Source organism: Argentina anserina, chromosome 4, assembly GCF_933775445.1.
Source record: "Argentina anserina chromosome 4, drPotAnse1.1, whole genome shotgun sequence".
Lineage (NCBI taxonomy): Eukaryota > Viridiplantae > Streptophyta > Magnoliopsida > Rosales > Rosaceae > Argentina > Argentina anserina.
In genome coordinates, this window is record NC_065875.1 from 1,172,730 (window position 1) to 1,197,349 (window position 24,620).

The window sequence follows — 24,620 nt, forward strand, 5'->3', positions numbered from 1 at the left end:
AGCCATGCAGCTATGGTATGCGGGTCATCTTGGAGAGCATCGACCTCTCTTTCAAACTGGCTCGAGTTGGAGGCAACAGATGTGCCATCATGAGTGCTGCCTGCTTCTGGAATTCCGCAAGTAATACCTTCGACTTTCAATTTGGTCAAATGGGTATATGTTTGTTAGACATATATGCTATCATAGGTCTTCCAGTTGGTACCCGGCCCTATAGAGATCAGGATTACTTTGATGCTGAATGTCCGGTTACCGCCACTCGCGACGTTGATATCTACCAATCGTACGGCTCTTGGATCTCCATTTTTGATCGCGACCCTTCTGTACAATGGCCACATTGTGGGTTTAGCGCAAGTAGTCCTGGCAGAAATATACCGTATGCTACGCGCACTTTCCCTGGAACCCCTCAACTATCACAATCTATCAGGGCCAATGTGGATTCTAGACCTCTGGATTCAGGTCTATTTTGTGCAGCTGCGAAATGAGAACGCAAGGGACTTCCGTCTAACAGAAGTATTGGGAAATGCATTTGTTGGTTTGGAGCCTAACGCAGCATGCTTTGAGTACTTTTATACCCTGGATGCTTCAGTTCTTGACTCCGCACAACTGCTGCTAGACCGTACTCATCCTAGCGTGATCCGAGGTGGATTCTTGACCCTTAGACGCTATGATGGTGAGAGTCGATATTTGTTTGAACAAGCTGTATCAATGGTGGATCTACCCCGGCATCCCTGCAACAGAGTGGAACTTTATGCCCCCCATCTATTCGCGAGGCAGCTAGGCATGATCCAAATGGTTCCCTTCCCCCCTATCGAGAGTCTGAATTTGTTTTCCTCATGGCGCCGGCCTATGGTCCCCGTCACTGACACCAACCCCGGCCAACAGCCCCCGTCACAGTTGCAAACCACTCCCCTTCCTGTACTAGCAAGTGGGAGTATCCTTCGCTGCTTTCGTGTTGACGAGGCCTACCCTCAATGGTGGGAAAGAATCAACTCTGGCCAGTGGGAACAACGTTCGCGAGTCATTTTCCAATACATCTTCCAGACAGGGCTCAGAAGGTATCTGCAGGAGAATCCTGAGGTTCCTGAGGATGAGGACTTGCTGCGGGCGACTATTCCAAATGTCGTCAGAATTATTCCATCCAGGGTAAGATCCTAACACCTCTTCGAACTCTTACAGTTCTTATTTCAACACTTGAAGAAAAACCACTAACTGGTTCATGTTGCAGGTTTTCGAGAACACGGCTGGTGCTTCCTCCTCTCAAAGCCGTAAACGAGGGAGAACAAGCTCTAGCTCTGGTGACGACGAGGATGATCCTAACACCATAGACTTCAATCATGTAAGGCCTCGCCCTGATTTGATTTTCTTCGACAGATGCTAAACGTTCTAACAATATTTATAACCTTCAGCTGATTCAGAGAAGAAGAACCACTGGCTCAAGCACCTCTGCCCCGTTCGCGATTACTAACCAGGTCGACCCTGAGCCAATGACTGAGACCAGCAATCCAAAGGCAGCCATTGAGGTAAAAAGAACACACTACCTGTTCCAATTGACGCTGTATTCATGAATCACTCTGACGGATTCTTGTCTGATTTGTAGGTTCGCGAGAACCCTCCTTCTACACCTCTGTCTACCCTTCAACTTGTAGCCCCCTTGATGGAAGACCCTGCCGTAAGTAGTCAAACACGCTGTTGCCCCCCAGAGCAACACTTTATTGTCTGCTAGGATGTAATTCTTCAACTTATATTGATTACCTGTAGGTTAATGCTATCCTGCATGGTCTCTAACAGAGGTTCATGTTGACGCTCAACCTCCTACCCCAAAGGTTGCGACTGCTGTCTCGCCGACTGTGGTCGTGGATCAAGAAATTTCTGAAACCACTCCCCCTACTATGGTGTCGAATGCTCAGCCCCTGGAGTCGCAAATGTTATCTGTAGGTTGTAGCAATCGCAACTACTTCCAACCTGCCAATTCTGCCGACTGTTAGAACCTCTAGACCTACACCTGCTGTTGGTCCAACCGGGAATTATCCTAGCCCGTTTGTGGAGGATCTTCTGGATGAGATGCTAGGTCCAGCCAGCCCCTTAATGTCTATAGATTCTCAAGAACTGGTCCAGGCCCGGGCACAACTCGCGTAGCTAACTTCTGAAGACCTAACTGACCCAGCTTGTCTGGCTAAGGTGAAAGACGCCCTTCACTACCTGAAGCTTCACTCACCTGATCCTAGCCTAGTCGTGAATACTGAACAAGCGCTGAACACCATTCTGGGCCTCATTGCAGAATTCCATATCCTGAGGAGTCAAGCTCAGAGTCTATCTCAACACAATGCTGACGCCAGACAATTCGTTACACAACGCCCTGCTCAACTTAAGACTAAACTTCATCATGCCAAAACCAAGTGTGCGCAAAATATTAGTGCATTACGGCAACAACTAGCAGAGCTTGAAGCTGAGCAAGCTAGGGAGCTCAAGGCTGTAGAGGAGGAGATAAGAAGTGTCGTGCCCCAAATACAAGAGTGCAAAAGGCAACTGGTGGTCTCTGAAGCTGAAGAAAGAAAGCTCAACAATCTGATATGTGACAAAGCCAACGACTCTGTATCTCCTATTCGCCTTTCTTCTTTGATTCGTTCGCAACCCAACTACCGGCCCACGACCTAAGCCCAACGCAATTCATCACCGTGTAAATTCGCATGCAGACCCTCGTAAACCGGAGCAATCAATTCTGGAAAATGCGCAAACCGTTTCAGGTTGACCATTATTACTGCAATTAATCCCGGGTGTGATCTCCAAATCCACGTCTTCAATCTCAACCCTTGAATCTAAATTTCTTCAGCTATAAGATGAAACCCTAAGGAAATAGCTCACCACACTTTCCGCAGCAGCCTCCAACCATGACAATTCCATTACCTCCTTCGAAACCCCTTAGGTTTCCTAAGTTTCATCCCCAGACCTGCAAACTCAGTAGCACTTTGTGAGAGCCTTATTCTACCCTCAAATGTGAGGTGGGTGTCTTATTCCACCCTCACATCCTCCCTTCTTTGTAGTTCCATCCCGGGGATCTGCCCTGCATTAAGGGTTGTTCCTAGTGGAGGATTACAAGTAAGAGAGGAAAAGGCAGCCCTTCCCGCGGCCTATTCATCAATGTTTAGTCGCCGAGCATCGGGAAGCAGGCTGCCGAGTCTGGGACCAGAGCCAATAGGTACAGCATGCTCGTTGCGTACCTCTTTTGATACGCAACGCCAGCTGTTGTACCTCCCATGTGAAATATCCTCCAACCTCTCTTCTTTAAAGGAAGATCAGGCGAGTGCTGCAAACCAAGGCTCAGGATCCCTCATGCTACCACCAGTTTTCCAATTAGAACCTGTATTTGGCATCAAGCTGGTTCTATACACCAAGGAACTGGTGCAGTTTGAATCTCAAGTTCTTCGCGGTGGTGGGATGAATAGGAAGCGACACGAAGACCCCTCAACCTAGCATAGATGGTATCAGAGCTGGTTAAGGCTCATATGTAATAGTATAGGTCTTGTATCGAGTTTCTGGCCACAAAGCCATATGAATAAAACACAACTTGTTTCATAAAACCACTTGTCATTGTTTTATTGCCACATAACCAAGGTTATAACCTATGTTAGACCACCAATATTGGTTCATTGTAGTATACAAAATGCCGGAGCACTTAGAAAGAAACTCGATAGTTTCGAAAAAAAAAATTTGTGTTCGCGACCCCACGAATAAGAACGTTCACGACCGAACAAAAAATGCTTGAATGCGCGATTATTCTGAATATCCATGGTGTTGCCCCCCTGTTTACTTGGTTGGAAGAATGTAGTCCAAGAAAACACTAGACCAACCCTCGCTATAGTGCTTGCACCGCAGTTGGCGGATCTTCATACTCCCACACACTAGGAAAGTATTTCTTAAGATGGCGACCATTCATGGGATTTCGATGAACATTCCCGTCAGTATCGCGAAGGTAGTATGCACCTTTGCCCATTACGCGATCAATCACATAAGGACCTTCCCATTTAGCAGACCATTTACCGCGACCATCGACTCGTTCACCAAAGGGTGAACATACTTTCCACACTAAGTCCCCAACTCCAAAGCTGCGTCCTCGCGTGCGTTTATCATAAAGTCGTGCTATCCTTTTCTTTTCAGCAATAAGGCTATCAAGACCTTCCATCCGGCGAAAGTAAGTCCTCATGCTCTTAAAACATAGCCTGAACATAGTATTCCCCAATCAGCTGGTGTTGCTCGCGAACCCGCAGTGACTAAACATTAATTTCCATAGGAAGGACCGCATCATGGCCATACATCAACGCATAGGGGGTAGTACCAGTTGGAGTACGCTTGGAAGTTTTGTAAGCCCACAATGTGTGATCCAACTCTAGGTGCCACGATCGCGGATTTGCATCCAACATTCGCTTAAGTATAGACAGAATGACACGGTTGCTAGCTTCTGCCTGACCATTTGCTTGAGCATAATAGGGACTGGAATGCAGAAACTTGATCCCATAGCCAGCTAAGAACTTCCGGGTCCGCTCAGCCATGAAACCTGCCCCCCCTGTCTGCAACCAAACACTGGGGGATACCATACCTGGTGATAATATACTTGAAGATGAAGTCCGTGATAACCTCTGAAGACGTCGTCTTGACTGGTATAGCCTTGACCCATTTGGTGAAGAAATCTGTAGCCAAGAGAATGTGCTTGTGCTGTAAGGACGAATTGGGATGAATCTCCCCAATAAAGTCTAAAGCCCAACCGCGACCCGGCTAAGGTTTAATGATTGGTTGCAGAGGCACATCAGGCACATGCTGGACTGGTCCATGCATTTGACATTCGATGCAACCCTATGCGAAACTGATGCAGTCCTTGAGCATGGTAGGCCAATAAAAACCATACCGGTGAATGAGCCAGCGCATCTTTGGACCAGCTTGATAAGAACCATAATTGCCACAGTGAACCTCTCGCAAACACCTCTTAGCTACGGCTCCATAGATGCATCGTAGGTACAAACCATCTTCTGCCCTGCGCAATAGCTCACCACCTCGAAAGACGTAGTTAGTAGCGAAATACCTAACCCTCTTGTCCACCGGTGCAGAAGGATTAGTAAGGTACTGGATGATTGGCTGCCGCCAATCCTCATCAATAGGGTCGACAACAACCACCAACCATTCATCGTTAACCTCTTTCCTGGCCATAAAGGAAGGTAATGTGCATCTCTGAACCTTCAAAATTCTTTCGCGAACACCATCTGCCAATTGGATGCCCGTAGCCAGCTGTGCTAACTCGTTGGCAGCGAAATTTCGTTCGGAAGGGATATAATCAAGCATCACATCGGCAAATTTGTCCAATAATTCCGACGCTCGTTCCCAAAAAGGGAGTAATGTAAAGTTGTTGCACTTGTAAACCCCCTTGAGCTGGTTAATGACTAGGAGCGAATCACCTAATACCTCGACCACGGTGACCTCCAGAACAAGCAACAACTCCAAGCCAATAATAATGGCCTCATATTCTGCCTGATTGTTAGTGCACTTCCACTCCAGCTGAAAGGAATAACAATGTCTGATGCCAGAGGGACTAACCAATGTAACACCCGCCCCGGAAAAATGATCGGTGCTGCTGCCATCAAAATATAGAACCCAAGGCTGAACATGAACGAAGGAAACAACCACATTATGGTCATCAATATCCTCCACAATGGGATGATGCAACAAGAAGTCGGACACTGCATGTCCTGTGAGTGCCTTTAAGGGTGTATATTGTAAAGAAAACTCTGATAACGCCAAAATCCACTTACCAGTCCGACCCCTAAGCATAGGTCTGGTAAGCATATACTTCACTAAATCAGTTTGTGCCACCACCACCGTAGTAAAGGATAGCATGTAATGGCGAAGCTTAGTACCGGCGAAGTACAGAGCTAAACACAACCTCTCAATCGGCGAGTATCTAATTTCAGCGTTTAACAAGGTTCGGCTCCAGTAATAAACCGCATGTTCAACCTTCTTGCCCCCCTGTCCATCGCCATCCTGTGCGAGGAGTCCTGCGATGGAGCAAGGAGATGCAGAGATATACAACTTCAAAGGTATTCCCGGCTGTGGGGGTTTAAGAACAGGTGGATGAGTTAGGTATTCCTTGATTTGCTCAAAAGTTGCCTGTTGTGCAGGTCCCCACTGAAACTCTTGATCCTCCTTAAGCTTCAACAAAGGCGAGAAGACTGCGGTTTTGCCAGCGGAATTAGAAATGAAGCGTCGAAGGAAGTTTATTTTCCCCAACAAACTCTGAAGTTCCTTCTTGTTCCTTGGTGCCGGCGTGTCAAAAACAGCTTTAACCTTATCTTCCGCGACCTCAATACCTCGCTCGTGTATAATGAAACCCAAGAAGTCTCCTGTTCGAACCCCAAAAATGCATTTAGCTGGGTTCATCCTGAGCTTGTGCTTTCTCATCCTGGTGAACACGGTCCGCAAATTCTCGATGTGATCTTCCCTTTTCTTAGACTTGACCACCATGTCATCGATATATACTTTGAGAATGCCCCCAGCACATCATGAAAAATCAGGTTCATTGCTCGCTGGTATGTAGCCCCCGCGTTGGTCAAACCAAACGGCATATTGTTATATTCAAACACTCCAGTGAACCCTGGGCAGCGAAATGCTGTTTTGTGTCTATCCGGTTCATAAACAGGAATCTGATGATAACCAGCAGTACCGTCCATAAAAGATAATAATTCATGCCTGGTGACCGCATCGACCAACATATCTGCCACGGGCATCGGATAGACATCCTTTGCTGTTGCGGTATTCAGGTTCCGGTAGGCCACACACACGCGAATCTTACCGTTTTTCTTCCGTACCGGTACTATATTTGACAACCATTGAGAATACTTGGCTGGTCGGATAATACCGGCTTGGAACATATTCTGAACCTCTTTCTTGACTGCTGCTGCTGTGTCTGCACTCATTCGTCGCGGACTTTGTTGTACCGGCTTGTATCCTTCAATGATAGGCAAACGGTGGTAGACCAAATATGGTGACAGGCCCGGCATGTCCTCAAACTTTTCAGCAAAACAATCACGGAACTCCTGCAACAACTCTACCAAACGTTGTCTTAGTTCCTCATCCAAGTGCTTACTTATTCCAACCTCCATGGGCTCCTCTGTAGTCCCAAGGTTGATCTTTTCCACTGGATCTTTCACTTTAGGTGGAGTGTCATCCAAAGCTGCTGGTGCTGGTTGAATGAACTCCTCCTCTGCTTGAAGCTCAGTTAAACCATCCCCATCGTGTCAATTCTGTAGAAGTCACTCCAACTGGATGACCCTTAGTATCTATCCCAACAACTCCCAAAGGCCTCATGCCACCTGAATAATACTCGGCATCCAGAATACAGGCCGCGACCGAGTATGGTCGATCATCTGCTTTTACTAATGCTGCCTTGTCAGTTGCGGGATCCCACATCAACATCTCTTGGTGTATAGTAGAAGGGATGCAATAAGCTCGATGTATCCAATCCCGACCCAGTATGATGCTGTATGGAGCGGTGCAATCCGTGACGAAAAATGTCTGGAACAGTTCCGCAGGTCCTATTTTGACTTTGAGGTTTAATGTGCTGAGTCATGGTCGCGGTGGGCTTTGTGAACATCATGAAGAAACTCTGAAGCTCTGTCACTGTGTGAGATTTATCAGCTTCCTCCTTCCTCGAGTCCTTCTCAACAGATGGCACCTGGGTAGACGGAAGTGAATTAACAAATGAATAAAACACAACTTGTTTTATGAAACAAGTTGTGTTTTATTCATATGGCTTTGTGGCCAGAAACTTGATACAAGACCTATACTATTACATATGAGTCTAAACAAGCTCTGATACCATCTATGCTAGGTTGAGGGGTCTTCGCGTCACTTCCTATTCATCCCACCACCGCGAAGAACTTGAGATTCAAACTGCACCAGTTCAGGACCGATTAGAACCAGCTTGATGCCAAATACAGGTTCTAATTGGAAAACTGGTGGTAGCATGAGGGATCCTGAGCCTTGGCTTACAGCACTCACCTGATCTTTCTTTAAAGAAGAGAGGTTGGAGGTATTTCACATGGGAGGTACAACAGCTGGCGTTGCGTATCAAAAGAGGTACCTAACGAGCATGCTGTACCTATTGGCTCTGGTCCCAGACTCGGCAGCCTGTTTCCCGATGCTCGGCGACTAAACATTGATGAATAGGTCGTGGGAAGGGCTGCCTTTTCCTCTCTTCTCTTACTTGTAATCCTCCACTAGGAACAACCCTTAATGCAGGGCCGATCCCCGGGGTGGAACTACAAAGAAGGGAGGATGTGAGGGTGGCATAAGACTCCCACCTCACATTTGAGGGTAGAATAAGCCTCTCACAAAGTGCTATTGAGTTTGCAGGTCTGGGGGATGAAACTTAGGAAACCTAAGGGGTTTCGAAGGAGGTAATGGAATTGTCATGGTTGGAGGCTGCTGGGGAAAGTGTGGTGAGCTCTTTCCTTAGGGTTTCATTTTATAGCAGAAGAAATTTGGATTCAAGGGTTGAGATTGAAGATGTGGATTTGGAGATCACACCCGGGATTAATTGCAGCAATAATGGTCAACCTGAAACGGTTTGCGCGTTTTCCAGAATTGATTGCTCCGGTTTACGAGGGTCTGCATGCGAATTTACACGGTGATGAATTGCGTTGGGCTTAGGTCGTGGGCCGGTAGTTGGGTTGCAAACGAATCAAAGAAGAAAGGCGAATAGGAGATACAGGTAGAAATAAGTCCTAACTCTTACTATTGAAATACACAACTCGTTCAAGTTACAGTTTATGCCCAACAAGGCGAATATCTAAGAGAAGCTTTCCAGAGTCGTTGGATTTGTCACATATCAGATTGTTGAGCTTTCTTTCTTCAGCTTCAGAGACCACCAGTTGCCTTTTGCACTCTTGTATTTGGGGCACGACACTTCTTATCTCCTCCTCTACAGCCTTGAGCTCCCTAGCTTGCTCAGCTTCAAGCTCTGCTAGTTGAGCAGGGCGTTGTGTAACGAATTGTCTGGCGTCAGCATTGTATTGAGATAGACTCTGAGCTTGAGTCCTCAGGATATGGCATTCTGCAATGAGGCTCAGAATGGTGTTCAGCGCCTCTTCAGCATTCGCGACTAGGCTAGGATCAGGTGAGTGAAGCTTCAGGTAGTGAAGGGCGTCTTTCACCTTAGCCAGACAAGCTGGGTCAGTTAGGTCTTCAGAAGTTAGCTCCGCGAGTTGTGCCTGGGCTTGGACCAGTTCTTGAGAATCTATAGACATTAAGGGGCTGGCTGGACCTAGCATGTCATCCAGAAGATCCTCCACAGACGGGCTAGGATAATTCCAGGTTGGACCAACAGCAGGTCCAGGTCTATAGATTCCAACAGTCGCCACAATTGGCAGGTTGGAAGTAGTTGCGATTGCTACAACCTACAGAGAATAAGGAATAATTAGTAAAACAGCTAAGTGTTTACAAAGAAAGGCAGAAATGCTTAAACCAGGAAATGGTTAAAAGTATTACCCCGGCAGAATGAAGAGGGGGTGCCGCGCTTCTTAGAGGAGGTTGTGGTGCGTCATCAGGGCTCGCTGGGTCCACAATCGCGAAGGAATGCTCCACATCTTCGTCTGCTTGATTGGAGCTTGTCACATCTTCTCCATCTCCCACCTCGTTCTCCAGAATTTGAGTTGAAGAGGATTGGGAGAGCACCGTTGTGTGGACAGTTAACATTTGCGACTCCAGGGGTTGAGCATTCGACACCATAGTAGGGGGAGTGGTTTCAGAAATTTCTTGATCCACGGCCATAGTCGACGAGACAGCAGTCGCGACCTTTGGGGTAGGAGGTTGAGCGTCAACATGAACCTGTGTTAGAGACCATGAAGGATAGCATTAACCTACAGGTAATCAATATAAGTTGAAGAATTACATCCTAGCAGACAATAAAGTATTTCTCTGGGGGGCAATAGCGTGTTTGACTACTTATGGCAGGGTCTTCCATCGCGGGGGCTACAAGTTGAAGGGTAGACAAAGGTGTAGAAGGGGGGTTCTCGCGAACCTACAAATCTGACAAGAATCCGTCAGAGTGGTTCACGAATACAGCGTCAATTGGAACAGGTAGTGTGTTCTTTGTACCTCAATGGCTACCTCTGGATTGCTGGTCTCAGTCATTGGCTCAGGGTCGACCTGGTTAGTAATCGCGAGCGGGGCAGAGGTGCTTGAGCCAGTGGTTCTTCTTCTCTGAATCAGCTGAAGGTTATAAATATTGTTAGAACGTTTAGCATCTGTCGAAGAAAATCAAATCAGGACGAGTCCTTACAGGATTGAAGTCTATGGTGTCAGGATCATCCTCGTCGTCTCCAGGGCTAGAGCTTGTTCTCCCTCGTTTACGGCTTTGAGAGGATGAAGCACCAGCCATGTTCTCGAAAACCTGCAACATGAACCAGTTAGTGGTTTTTCTTCAAGTGTTGAAACAAGAACTGTAAGAGTTCGAAGAGGTGTTAGGATCTTACCCTGGATGGAATAATTCTGACGGCATTTGGAATAGTCGCCCGCAGCAAGTCCTCATCCCCAGGAACCTCAGGATTCTCCTGCAGATACCTCTTGAGCCCTGTCTGGAAGATATATTGGAAAATGACTCGCGAACGTTGTTCCCACTGGCCAGAGTTGATTCTTTCCCACCATTGAGGGTAGGCCTCGTCAACACGAAAGCAGCGAAGGATACTCCCACTTGCTAGTACAGGAAGGGGAGTGGTTTGCAACTGTGACGGGGGCTGTTGGCCGGGATTGGTGTCAGTGACGGGGACCATAGGCCGGCGCCATAAGGAAAACAAATTCAGACTCTCGATAGGGGGGAAGGGAACCATTTGGATCATGCCTAGATGCCTCGCGAAGAGATGGGGGCATAAAGTTCCATTCCGTTGCAGGGATGCCGGGGTAGATCCGCCATTGATACAGCTTGTTCAAACAAATATCGACTCTCGCCATCATAGTGTCTAAGGGTCAAGAATCCACCTCGGGTCGCACTAGGATGAGTACGGTCTAGCAGCAGTTGTGCGGAGTCAAGAACTGAAGCATCCATGGTATAAAAGTACTCAAAGCATGCTGCATAGCGAAGGGAGATACAAACCAACAAATGCATTTCCCAATACTTCTGTTAGACGGAAGTCCCTTGCGTTCTCATTTCGCAGCTGCACAAAGTATACCTGAATCCAGAGGTCTAGAATCCACATAGGCCCTGACAGATTGTGATAGTTGAGAGGTTCCAGGGAAAGTGCGCGCAGCATACGGTATATTTCTGCCAGGACTACTTGCGCTAAACCCACAATGTGGCCATTGTACAGAAGGGTCGCGAGCTGCAGGTGGTGTCCAGTCATCTTCTTGGAATTAGAACAGAACAGGAACTGGGTTAACCAAAATTCCAAGAAGGCAATACCAGCATTGGCAGTATGATTGCGATCAAAACTGGAGATCCAGGAGCCGTATGATTGGTAGATACCAACGTCGCGAGTGGTGGTAACCGGACATTCAGCATCAAAGTAATCCTAATCTCTATAGGGCCAGGTACCAACTGGAAGACCTATGACAGCATATATGTCTAACAAAGATATACCCATTTGACCAAATTGAAAGTCGAAGGTATTACTTGCGGAATTCCAGAAGCAGGCAGCACTCATGATGGCACATCTGTTGCCTCTAACTCGAGCCAGTTTGAAAGAGAGGTCGATGCTCTCCAAGATTCCGGCCGCATGCCAAATGTCGCGATCGAGCAGGCGACGACCCGCGTACCATAGCTGCATGGCTTCAGAAACTTAGGGCCACGCTCCGATAAGGGCATGGTGGTGGCTGTGCACTTGCCATCCTCTGAAGGTGGCTGGGGTGTTACTGAAAGCAAGCGGAGGAGTTCGCGAATGATGGTGGTAGTCAGTGTCGACACGCTCCGGGATGCCGGCGAAAGAGGGACCCAAGTATGCCGTTCTGTCGTCAATTACTCCAATGGTGGTGCGATTGGTGGGTTCGTTGTTTGGGTAGTCGCGAAGAGGTCTTGCACCCGCCTGGCCATCACGTTGGTTGGGTTTTGGGGCCATTGTTGTCAGGGAGTGAGAACTTCAAAATAGGGCTTTCTGGAGTTTTTGATGATAGAGCAATCAGGTTGGATGGATGTGTTGGGTTCATGAACGCGATTTATATAGGAACTGAAAGGGTTTCGGAAATCGAAACTGATGGGTTCAGGGAGGAGTTGCGTTTGCTCGATTGGAACTGGTTTGAGTTTCGAAACAGTAAGTGTTTCTCGCGTACTTCAGCTCGAAAGGTTGTAGTTGTTTGAGGAGAAGGCGTGCGTCAGTTGGTGACAGGGGAATGTAAAGCGTTTCAGATTATTTTTTTTAAAAGATAACCGTTTGGGGTTTTCTTCTAGCCCTTTTCAATTTCGCGTGGTCTTTAATTTCAAGGCCTGGGGGCAATGTTTGGGCCTAAAATAATACTCCGGTATTATCCAGACCACTTAGGCCCGTGGACCGGATATTTGGGAAAAGTATATCATAAAGCAAGATTTCCTCTAGCCCTGGTATTTGGGGAAATTATATCGCGACAACCTTTAGCCCTGATATTGCAGAAAAGAAGATGACAGAGCAAGATTCCCTGTCAAATTAGAGTGGAGGTAGGGAACTATCGTCGTGTAGAATCTGAGTTGATTAAGGAAGTTAATCTTAATCAACTAGGAGGTTCTGAGGACTTGATTCGCAAGAAAGAACAAGCTGTGTTCTCTATATAAAGGGGTTGAAGGCACAAAATAAGACACGCAACGTCAAACAAACTATCGCGCAACCGCATAGTCAAAATCTCCCAACGGAGTAAAAGTCCGATTAACTTCGGCAACCAAGTCTCCCATCGGAGCGGAGCTACCCAGATGCACGCTTCGCGCTGCATGTAGCAACAAGTTCGATTAACTTCGGCAATTCGATTCAAGTCCATCGAGTCGCTAGCCTAGCTTCTAGCAAACCCAAAGCCTGCACTAGTCAGCAAATTTCATTCGCGAGAGAGTCCTGCTATTAACGACACAGTATAAGCTCTGCTTTTCCCCAAGCGGTCAAAAGTAAGATCGGCCATCTACTTGAGGTGGAGTGAAAGGTACCTAGCAACTCCGGTTGTGTATAGGTCATTTGAACTTCAGCGGTTTATCAGCAACTGCGGAGCAATCGTCTGAGAAGAAGACAGTACGTGGAGCGCAAACATTGTCAACCAAAGCACAGTTGTACCTAACTCAAAGGTACTGGCACGCCAACAACAACAGAGAACGAAGGGGCTGAGCCGTCCAGGGTTTGGTGCCGGGGCAGGCTGATTGTTCTCTGAGGAGGATCCGTTTTCCCAGCTTGAACATTTGGCACGCCCAGTGGGACAGTGTCAACAAAGGGGCTGAGGTCGTTGGCACCATCCCTGACAGTGGGAAGGAAGCCGGCGATGGCACCATTGTACGATGTGGTGTTATCGGCGCCCGTGGTATTGCACCACAAAAAAAGGGCGGCAAACGCAAAGATGGACTAGTAAGGGTCATAGCTTCGGTCTTGGCTCATACCTAGTTGAGGGGAGACCATTATTCTTTGGAAACAAAACCAGAAAGAAGCCAAGTGCGTAGGCATAAGTATTTCGCCCATTATCAAGAGATATTCTCTAAACATATGTATCAACTAAGTTTCTGTAGGACGCTACAAACTCATTTTTGTTGATGTTAGAGAAGAATAGATTGATCTCAACGATGAGCAACTTGACCGAAGTGGAAAGAATCAATACAGGCTAAACTAGAATTGTTATGTTGGTCGTTGTTCGTAAGTGTAATGTGAAAAATGAAGTCATGCGATATATGCAGGATTTATGGCACAAAGATTGTCTCATTATCCTAGTATTGACTACGATGAGTTATATTCTCTCGTTATGGACATAATTGATTTCCGCTACTTGATTAGTAGTAGTGTACATGAAAACTGATTTGCAGCTTATGATAGTGGTCATAGAATATCTGTAAATGGATCTTGACGCAGATATGAGAGTGCCCGAGGGACTTTAAATGCCTCTAGACCACAGATAGCTTATGTAATCAAATTGCGACATTCGAGAGAACGTAGTACAATCGGTTGCAAGAACTCATACCCATATGTGTTCATATGAAAGCTAATTCTTGATTCTCTATTCTGTCTAAGTATAGATGATGAAGAGATTCAATGAGCTATACATTCATACATGTTAGTGTTGTTGGGACATTATTGCTTTCATTATGACGTGATTAACTTTGCGCCTTGCATTGTCATTGGACTTGCATTACTTCTTTCACATGAGTTTAGTTCTACACTTCCTGAACCAACACAAATCCTATCCACACCAACGCCACCAGTAGCTCCAGCAACATCAACATACGCCTTGGTGTAGCAGTTGACACTGGTAGCGTAGAGGCTGCGTACGGTTCCGTCTCGGACCAAAATTAGTCCTTCATTGGTCCATTCTCCCATTCTTTTTGTGAAAGACACATTGAATGTGACAAATTAGAATCTTTCCAGTTTCGTAGGTCAAATTCAACGAGACCTATAGGACAGCTCGCTCAATGAAATATGGTGAAATTGGTACCGTTGGAAAGGTCTATGTGTCTAATTCTCAGGGACACCAACCATTTGTTCATAACTATCATATTGAGTTAGCTATGGCTATTTTAGCAAACTAGGACAGTTCTGTCCAGAAATTTGCAAGTCAGTCAACTTCGATAGAGCACTGTGAACTGCTCCGATTGGATTAGGTTTTGACTTTATGTCATTGGAAATCCACGGGTGTCTATTTTCCAGAACATTTTACGGTTCGCTGATACATATTTTAACGAAGAAGTTATGGCCGTTTAAGTGAGTGAAAGTCATTCTATCCGAGAATCTGATTTTCATTGTAAACTCTTATTTTGAGTTGTTATGCAATCTTGTTTCCTAAGATCTAAGTTTGGCTAAGTATAGCATGTATGATCTAAGGATGTGTGGCTAGATTAATGATTAATCATTTGCCCAAGACTACATTTGAGAAGCATGTAATGAACGTTGTGTACGTTGTTCTTTTTACTCCATGATTATGACACTAATCAGGGGGAGTTGTTTCGTAGATTTCAGGGGGAGTCTACCTCACATGATGCTATTAAATGTAGACGGTGCGTTGTGCTCTTTTTCCCTTCGATCAAGCTTTTGTTTTTACCCAAGAGGTTTTTATTTTGCTTGACAAGTTTTTTACCGAGGCAACGATGTCTGCACCATGCAACCTAGGCATGCGACACAAAAGGGAGTGTTCCGGGAGAATTGCTATTATACCCTTGTGTGTGTCTTAGCCTAATAGGTTTCATGTTAGGAGATAGATTAACATCTTCGTAATAGATTAGGACTCTGAATCCTACGGGATTGTGGTTTTGTAATGCGTATATATAGGCCTTCATATCATTCAATAATACACAATTATTTCATCCTGAAACAAATATAAAATATGAATATATTACACTGTGCCGGAAGTAATAACATATTTCCAAAGAAACTATTAAAACGAATTATTCAAAAAGAGAAAAAAAAAATGTATGCTGGTTTTGAGCTACACAGCTATCCAACCATGCTGAAGTTTATATGGGGTGCTTATTTTTCTTCATCTTCAGATAGCTGAAAATGGGTCTTTCTGGAACAGGTATAGACTTGACTAGCCAACCAATGGGCCAAGAGATGACTGCAATCCCAATGCATACACCCCATTGTCCCCAATTCAACCTCTCTGTATCTGCAAATTTCTTGAGAACCTCCACCATCACGACCTGAAGAACAATTGTCACCGCAATGATGCCCATAAACAACTTGTTGGTGTGTATTCCTTTGAAGACATTCTTCTTCTCTAGCTTTCTTGCGTTGAACTCATTAAAGATCTGGCAAAGCACAAAAGTATTGAAGATCAATGTGTCCTTTACCTTATCACTGACGCCGAATATTGCTTTACCCTTGAACTGTAAGACCAAGAGGACTGTTATCTGGTAAAGTGCTTGAGGCAAGAGGTTCCTCCACATGATGTTTGTGATGAGCGGTGCCGTCCTTCCTACAGGTGGCTTTTCCATAAGTTCTTTTGTGGGTTTTTCTGTGGCAAGAGCAAGAGCTCCAAGTGTGTCCATGATCAAGTTTACCCACAATAACTGAACTGCTGTTAGTGGAACTTGACCTGCTGAAACTGCTGCTACAAAGTTGATCACAAGAGCTGCAACATTGACGGTGAGCTGGAATTGAATGAACTTCTGGATGTTGTTGTACACACATCTCCCCCACATCAAGACTGTAGCAACTGAAGCAAAGTTATCGTCCATGATCACGATATCCGAGCTCTCTTTAGCAACTTCTGTTCCTTGAATCCCCATAGAAAGTCCTATGTCAGCTTCTTTTAATGCCGGTGCGTCATTGGTGCCATCACCAGTCACTGCAACTACATGACCTTTCTGTTTCAAGCATTGCACCATTAGAAGCTTATCAAAAGGCGAAGACCTTGCCATCACACAAATTTTTTCAACTTTCTCCAGTCTCTCTTCTTGCGTGTAGTTGCGGAATTCCACACCTTCAACCACTGCCCCGAACATGTCCTGATCAGGCCTGAGTATCCCACATTCAGTGGCTATTGCTTTTGCAGTGAAAACATTGTCACCAGTAATCATCTTGACATTCACCCCTGCATATTGACATTCTTCAACTGCTTTCTTTACACCCTGACGGCATGGATCCTTAAGACCTACAAGTCCCAGTAGGGTCAGTCCATCGTCATTTAGCACATATTTCTGGTCTGCATTTAGTCGCTTTTCTTCTGGTACTTGTTTATGCGCAAATGCTATGCATCTGAGGCTGCTAGCTGCCATACCTTGAATAATCTGCTCAAATTTCCTCTTTTCATTTTCATCCATATCCTTGACAATTCCAGAGGCATTGTAATAACTTTTGCACATTGCTAGTATCATCTCTGCTGCTCCTTTCCAGTGTACATGGATTGAGTTGTCTGCATTTCTCTTCACCAGAACCCCACTTTGTTTCTTCTTTGAGTTAAAGGCCTCAACGTGGAGAATGCTACAACTCTTCACCACTTTCTCCATATCCATGTTCAACCCTTGTACGGCCCATGAAAGAATAGCCTTTTCAGTTGGACTGCCAGAAATCTCAGCTTCGGATTCCAAGCTAGGCCTGTACACACTACCAGTTGTATTGAGAGCAACCCCTTCTTGGATCAATTCGGAAACATAAGGAGAGATAGATGAATGAGCTTCTTCTTCCACAGATTCTTTCCCCAACCAAAACTTAGTCACCTTCATCTGGTTCATGGTCAGAGTGCCTGTTTTGTCGGTACAAATTGTTGTTGCAGATCCCATGGTTTCGCATGCGGAGAGCTTCCGGACCATTGCGTTATCGACCATCATTCTCTTCATGGAATAAGCAAGAGTGAGTGTCACAGCTAATGGTAGTCCTTCTGGAATTGCTACCACAACAATTGTAACAGCAGCTGCTACAATCCCAATGACAGCGTTTATTATGTCATCAGACTTTGTCTTGCTGCCATTGTACTCTTTGTTTCCATTCTCATCTTCTGTATTACCAGTGAAGTAACGGACCAACATGACTACAAGCACAAAGAAAGCAACAGCCAAACCAACTTTACCTATCGATGAAGTTAGCTTGTCTAGACGTGCCTGCAGAGGTGTCTTTTCACTGGTATCTTGGCTGATTTGGCTCATCATTGCACCCCAATTTGTGTTCATGCCAACTGATGTGACGAGCATCCGACCATAACCATCAGCGATTTTGGTCCCTGAAAACAAGAAAGGATTCTCGTGCATGCTAATCTCAACATGGTCACTCTCTCCTGTCATGCTTGATTCATCTACTGATAAAGAGTGACCTTCCAGAAGCAATCCATCAGCTGGAACCTGATCTCCAGTCTTCAAGCAGATGACATCACCAACCACAATTTCAAATATGGATATCAGTTGGCGCCTTCCATTTCTCACAGCCTCAATTTGTAGATTGTTGCTGACTTTAGACAACTTGTCAAACTGTCTGCTTTGTCTGTAGTTGCTTATGGCTGAAACAGAAATAACTAGAATGACCGCGAGACAAATGCTTCCACCGTCAATCCAACCTTCTTTTAATCCATGCTCTTTGATACCGAAACCAAGAGACAATGCAGCGCAGCCTAAAAGAATGAGAATAGTGAGGTCTTTGAAGGCTTCCCACACAAAATGGAAGAATCCTTGTGTTGGTGGTTTCTTATATGTGTTGGAACCAAATGCTTCATGTCTGCGAGCAATGTCTTCAGCATCGTCGCCATTAATTCCATGCTGCACGTCAGTATTGAGTGCTGATGCCAATTCTTCAGCCCCTCCCATCTCCACGAGCTGGTTTTGATTTTTCTCCTTCACAAGATCAGTGAGGCATTTTTGATCAGCTTTGAAGCCATTAATGGCTGGGGCCGAGACTGGCTGGACCCTGACGATGGAGTACGAGAGCGTGCGAGATATGAATGTGGAGTTGGTATGCTTGGCAAGAATAGATGGACGCAAAGAGAGGAAGGCTCTAGAGCAGTATATGGCAATGAAAGCAGAATGCCACTTTCTTTTGCTGACGCCAAGACCACTACTCGAAACACATGAGAGATTGCTTCCCGAGTTTTCATGTAGGGTACTGAAGATTGAGGTACTCATGATCGTTGTGAAACTGCAAGGCGAATAACACGGGAACTATTTGGAATTTTGTTGATCAATAACAAGACTAAATCGAAGTTGGAGTGTGTACAAAGTGAGTTGATCGAATGCTCAAATGTTGCACAAAAGGATATGTTGTACGTAGTATTGGAACAATGTAGAATCGCAAAGAAAGCTAAATGTTCGTATATCTCCTTGCATGCTAAAACCATATACATGTAGATCGATTTATAGGGAAGCTAATCTTTGATTACTTGGAACTAAAGTTTCTCAGGGTGTCACGCTTGTAGAAATTTCCAGGAAATTAAAGCTAGGCAAGATTGCAAGAAAGGAGCAAGACAAGCAATCACTAAAGAATTGCCAATGGTGTGTTCATGCAATTATCACTGTAGCTAAGTCGGTCTCTGGGAATATATTAAAGTATTAAACGCGTACAGATGTTTATCAACTTCAAGATTGCTGCGAATTTTTAACTCAAAAGCCTATTCCATACACGGCACGTGGACATTGACGGGTTTAAGTTCGTTTACGCGCATGTATTGCAACTAGGACTGCTGTTTCAGTTGTTTGTGTTTTGATTAAACATGACTGCTGTTTCAAACACAAAAGGATAAATACAAAAAAAAAAAAACCATATTCATTGATTTCATTTAAGATCCAACAACCACACGGTGGGATCGATCTCTGTTCTATCTGTGACCTGCTGCCCTTGATCTTTCTATGTATCATATCACCTCCACCAGCAGAGTACCAGCATAATCATTGACACCAACCTCCACCGCCGCCAACCGAATATCCAGCTCTTCCGGCTATGAATTCGGCGGAGATGCCGCAAGTCCTATCCTGCCTCCATACCACCACCCCTACTCCTGGACAGCTGCGCCTTCTTCTTTGATTCCGTTGACATGGAACACGGCCTTGATGAATGAAGAGAATTTGCTGGCCAGAGAATCCAGAGATAAACTGACATAAACTTATTCAACCTCACTCGCCTGTGGAATGGTAAGATGGGAGTCTGATCTCAAAGGATCAAAATTTTGCTACACGTGTCACAATCAATGGCTAGAATACCCCTTGTAGATACCCGGTCCGTGTATTGAATAAGTTTCATTAAGGAGTCAAAGCAAAGATTGCTACGAATTTACTATTTTTTATCTGATTGGATGCCAGGAAATTCCTTCTTCTTTTTTGTACTATTTAAATTTTGTAGTCGGTTGACCCCTACAAAAAATATTCTGCAAGTGTCAATCAATCAGTAATAAAAACGAACGGTCGTAACTAGCTTTATCCTAGTTTCTTAACATTTAGAGGTTTTCCATGTTGATGCTACAAAAGAGAAAGATGTTGGGAAATTTAATTGAGTTTGGCTCTACCAGAATTTCTTCAAAAGATAACACCACTCAAGTAATCCAGATTCTTAGATAAAAGGAATCATCACGGAGTTTTTAGTTTTGACAGAAATAATTAGTTAAATTTGACGTACCGAATTTAACTTGTAATCTACGAATGTTGTCAACTAGCAATCGTTCAAGAAAAAGCCGTAACTATTTAAAGGTGTCACACCTGACCATATATTGTAGTTCTGCCACGATTTTTTCTTGTCTTGTATTGTAAGTAAAATGAGAGGCGTGGTTTTCTATTGAGCGTGTCACATGTTTTGTTATTTTTACTGTTTTTTTCAGAGAAAATTGCGCTTGTTAGGCTGCGCATGCAAAAGTCTTAGTCTTTTCCCGTTTCTTTATTTCAAATACTTCTTGTATTTATTAATTAATCGTATGAGTGGGGGATCAAATTAATTCCTCATACATAGTCATCGCGATCGATGCATCAAATCTTAGCTCGTAAGCATACCTACCGTACCCACACTTAATTTTGTATAGCAAAATGACGGGTGGGAATTTGACAATCAGCTTAGAGCAGATTTGACAACTACCGTGTAAACAAACCTGGAATTGATGGGCATGCAATACGCATATTTTCAATAAACAAACAAACAAAAGCCATGTAATTTATAGGTGATATTACTTATTGCGCATATACAATCGAATCTTGTTAAATTAATATCTGATTAATTAATAACATCACTAAAATAATACTTTTTTTTCGATCCTAATCCGGGACTAACGTGTTAAATTAATAATTCGCTAAATTTATAAGAGAATAGAAATTTTTGAGAATTCATATAGACCCCATTGAAAATATAAATTAATAATGACATAATTTTTTATATATTAAAATTTATATTTTGTAGGATTTCATTAAAGAATTTCATTGATTTAATTATCATCAAATAAAAATAATATAATAAATCGAATAACATAATATTTTGAATAACAGTATTCGTGATAAATCAAACAATATGTTGCATGAATAAAATAAAACTTTTTTTCTTCTAAAAAGTGAAATAAAATATTTATTATACATTCATAAATTAATAAGTTATTAATTAATTGATTAATTAATAACTTATTAATTTATCAATATATTAATATCTTGCTAAAATAATAAATTGTATTAGTCCCGAACTTATTAATTTATAGAGGTTTTACTACATCTCATATCTTCAATTGGACCATATCGCATGTTAAGTTGTTTATACTAGGTTAGAAACATATAATGACACATCTCTTTATTTATAATGTTGTGTATATAGTTAGGCTATGAGAACAACTCATAACTCGGAATAAATAACATCAAATTCATATGGGTTCTGGGAAATTGTCATGCAACAAGCCAACAATTTCATATTGTTTCGAGGAAGACCCTCAGAACTCCCAATTGTTGAATCTTTTGCAATGGATAAGAGTTGAACGTCGCAATGCTCATGTGTACGTACGTACGTCATGATCGATCAAACCGCGCGCTGAGGCAAATAGAAGGAGAAAAAATGGAAAAGAAAGAATTGAGGTTTAGACTTTAGACTAGCGAAAGATGGAGCAAGTGCAACTGCAACACTGGGATATATAGAATTTACGCCAAGTTCTTTCCACGTCTACAACTCTACGTTAACTTTGATCAGTCTTGGTGTTACAAGTTGTTTAGTTATCAGTACCCGTGGATTTTATTCAATCATTTTAAGAAAATAATTAGTTGGTTTATCAACATGATTTAGAAATCCTAACTTCCATTCTACAATTATATTATCTTAATTTATTTTATTTATTTCCACTTGTGATATTTTTACCGTATATACTATCATTATCTATCATGTTTTAAATTAGAAATTTATTTTCTACAGGTGTTATCAAAACTTCAATTTATTAATGAAATTATTAACACTAAATGAAAGCCTCCAGTTATAGTAATAGAGATATACATGAAGCTGCGCATGTACGTAGTGCGGTCAAAATTAAGCGAAGAACCGATTAGGTAGAAAGTTCAAAGAGATCGAAGGAAGATATATGGAAGAGTGAAGGAAATACGAATTACCGCCTACAAAGTTTCTCTAACAAACTAGTCTTTTAGGTTGCAAGTTGTAACAACTTCCACCTGAAAGCTACTGCATGCGTGTGATCCATGTTGTGAAGTTGTGATATATTTTCTGCAAAGCAAAGGGTATCGATGGAAAGGACACTTGTGATCGGGTCCGACAGCGGGAGTACACAAAGGTGCATAAAAATTGTGTAAGCAGGGGAAATGGGTAGCTATGAAAACCATCTTCAGAGTCTAGCTTCCTTACAAATACAGCACCTATGAACTATCAACTCTCACTCTCTCTAACCCCTGCATCACTGCATCACTGCATGCCTTGTTTGATTGCAGACTTGCGGCCTAACTTTGATTAAGACTAGGATTGTTTGCTATTTCTCATTCCTCAGGGCTAGCTTAGCATTAGTTATTGACTTATTGTGACGGGACGATTGGCATCTTGAAATATTATGGATTAAAGGCTTGTTCTTCTTTTTTCTGAAAGGCCCTAAATAATATAAAACAACCTCATAATATTGAAATATAACTATTAAGAGCTACTCACGTCGTGGAGAATTCATGCACGCTGTCTACAACTTGGGTGATCATAGAATATATAATAATAGCTATTTTGATAATCTTGATTTAAATTACACGTACAATATAATTTTCTTATATTAAATAGCAATTTTTTAGTATATACGAGGGATTGATACTCTGACAAATTTTTCAATCACGTTTTTACATTTTAATCGTCTGCATTTCAAGCTAGAACACATTGTTTATTTTATTTACTTTTAAATTAGAGGTCAACAAGTATTATAGATTAGCAAGCTGCGACAAGTAGAGTCTAGCTATCAAAATAAATTTTATTGGGGTGATTTAGAAAATGAAGAACCCATTGGTCATTAATTACTCATCATATATTTGGGGAGCACATCACCTGTGCCAAATTGCCCTGTGCCAATTATGTGTCATTAATAAAAATCTGACATGTGGCTTTTCATTAATTACTATTTAACAGAAATTTGACTCTGTTAATTTTTGTTGAAAGAAGTTTTGAGTTCTTCTCCTCTTATTCACCGTCTTTCTGTATTTAAACTAAAAACTCATATCTTTAATTTCAGCACTGAATCTGACTCCATCAAAAAAATTAAGGGGAGAAAAAATGAAAGTAAGCACCAGTCATCCACCCAATATATATCAAATATTCAAACAATGAACAAACCCCAGAAAGTTAGAAATACAAATTAAGGAGCTCTAAACACAAGTATCCAAACAAATTTCACCTTCAATTTTCTCAAAACAGGCCCAACAAAGTGAAAAGGTTTGTGTGACGCTTTAAAAATTGGTGTATGCATGACTCGTACAAAATTTAGATTTTGCTCTCAGTAAGTGCGCGGAGGGGGGGGGAGAGAGAGATCAGAAAGACCATGAAATTAATTTTTCTGTTGAATTGTGTTGGAGTGGAATTTTCTGTTGAATTGTGTTGGAGTGGGATGCCACGTGTTGGAATTTTATTGATGGCACATAGTGGAACAGGGAAAATTGACACAGGTGATGTGCTCCCATACATTTGCCAAGAGGACGAGTCCTTTCTTGTTTGATAAGAATGAAGCAACTTTAGAAAATTAGAATCTTTTTAAGTGTCTTCAAAGTCTCAAAAGACAAAAGGGGAAGACAAAAGAAGATTCACGTGTCTTTACTTGTTGTACGAGCTGGGAAAACGGATCCTCCTCAGAAAACAATCAGAAGCCCCGGTGCCGAACCCAAGATGGTTCAGCCCTTCGTTCTCTGTTGTTGTTGGTGTGCCAGTACCTTTGAGTTAGGTACAACTATTGCTTTGTTTGATAATGATCGTGCTCACGTACTGTCTTCCTCTCAGACGATTGCTCCGCAGTTGCTGATAAACCGTTAAAGTTCGAATGATCTATACACAACCGGAGTTGCTAGGTACCTTTCACTCCACCTCAAGTAGATGGCCGATCTTACTTTTGACCGCTTGGGGAAAAGCAGAACTTATATTGTGTCGATAATAGCATGACTCTCTCGCAAATGAAATTTGCTGACTAGTGCAAACTTTTGGGTTTGCTAGAAGTTAGGCTAGCGACTCGATGGACTTGACTCGAATTGCCGAAGTTAATCGGACTTGTTGCTACATGCAGCGCGAGGCGTGCATCTGGGTAGCTCCGCTCCGATGGGAGACTTGGTTGCCGAATCTAATCGGACTTTTACTCCGTTGGGAGATTTTGACTATGCGGTTGCGCGATAGTTTGTTTGACGTTGCGTGTGTTATTCTGTGCCTTCAACCCCTTTATATAGAGAACACACCTTGTTCTTTCTTGCGAATCAAGTCTTGAGAACTTCCAAGTTGATTTAGATTCACCTTCCTTAATCAACTCCGATTCTATACCGCGACAGTCCCCTAAATCTATTCCAATACGGCAGGTAATCTTGCTTTGTGATATACTTTCCCCAA

The 24,620-nt window shown here is 43.3% G+C and overlaps 1 protein-coding gene and 1 pseudogene across 1 annotated transcript; both read right to left on the reverse strand.

The window, feature by feature from the left end:
• The window catches only part of LOC126790852 (putative calcium-transporting ATPase 13, plasma membrane-type), a 55,413-nt pseudogene that overhangs the window by 7,884 nt on the left and 22,909 nt on the right, over positions 1-24,620 (reverse strand).
• On the reverse strand, positions 15,503-18,945 carry LOC126789988 (putative calcium-transporting ATPase 13, plasma membrane-type). The gene has a single exon (XM_050516109.1). It carries the CDS (start codon positions 18,731-18,733, stop codon positions 15,638-15,640), a length of 3,096 nt encoding a protein of 1,031 aa, XP_050372066.1. The 5' UTR covers positions 18,734-18,945; the 3' UTR covers positions 15,503-15,637.

Coding starts and splice junctions, on each gene's coding strand:
- LOC126789988 (XM_050516109.1), bottom strand. CDS start 18,733: ATGAGTACCTCAATCTTCAGTACCCTACATGAAAACTCGGGAAGCAAT.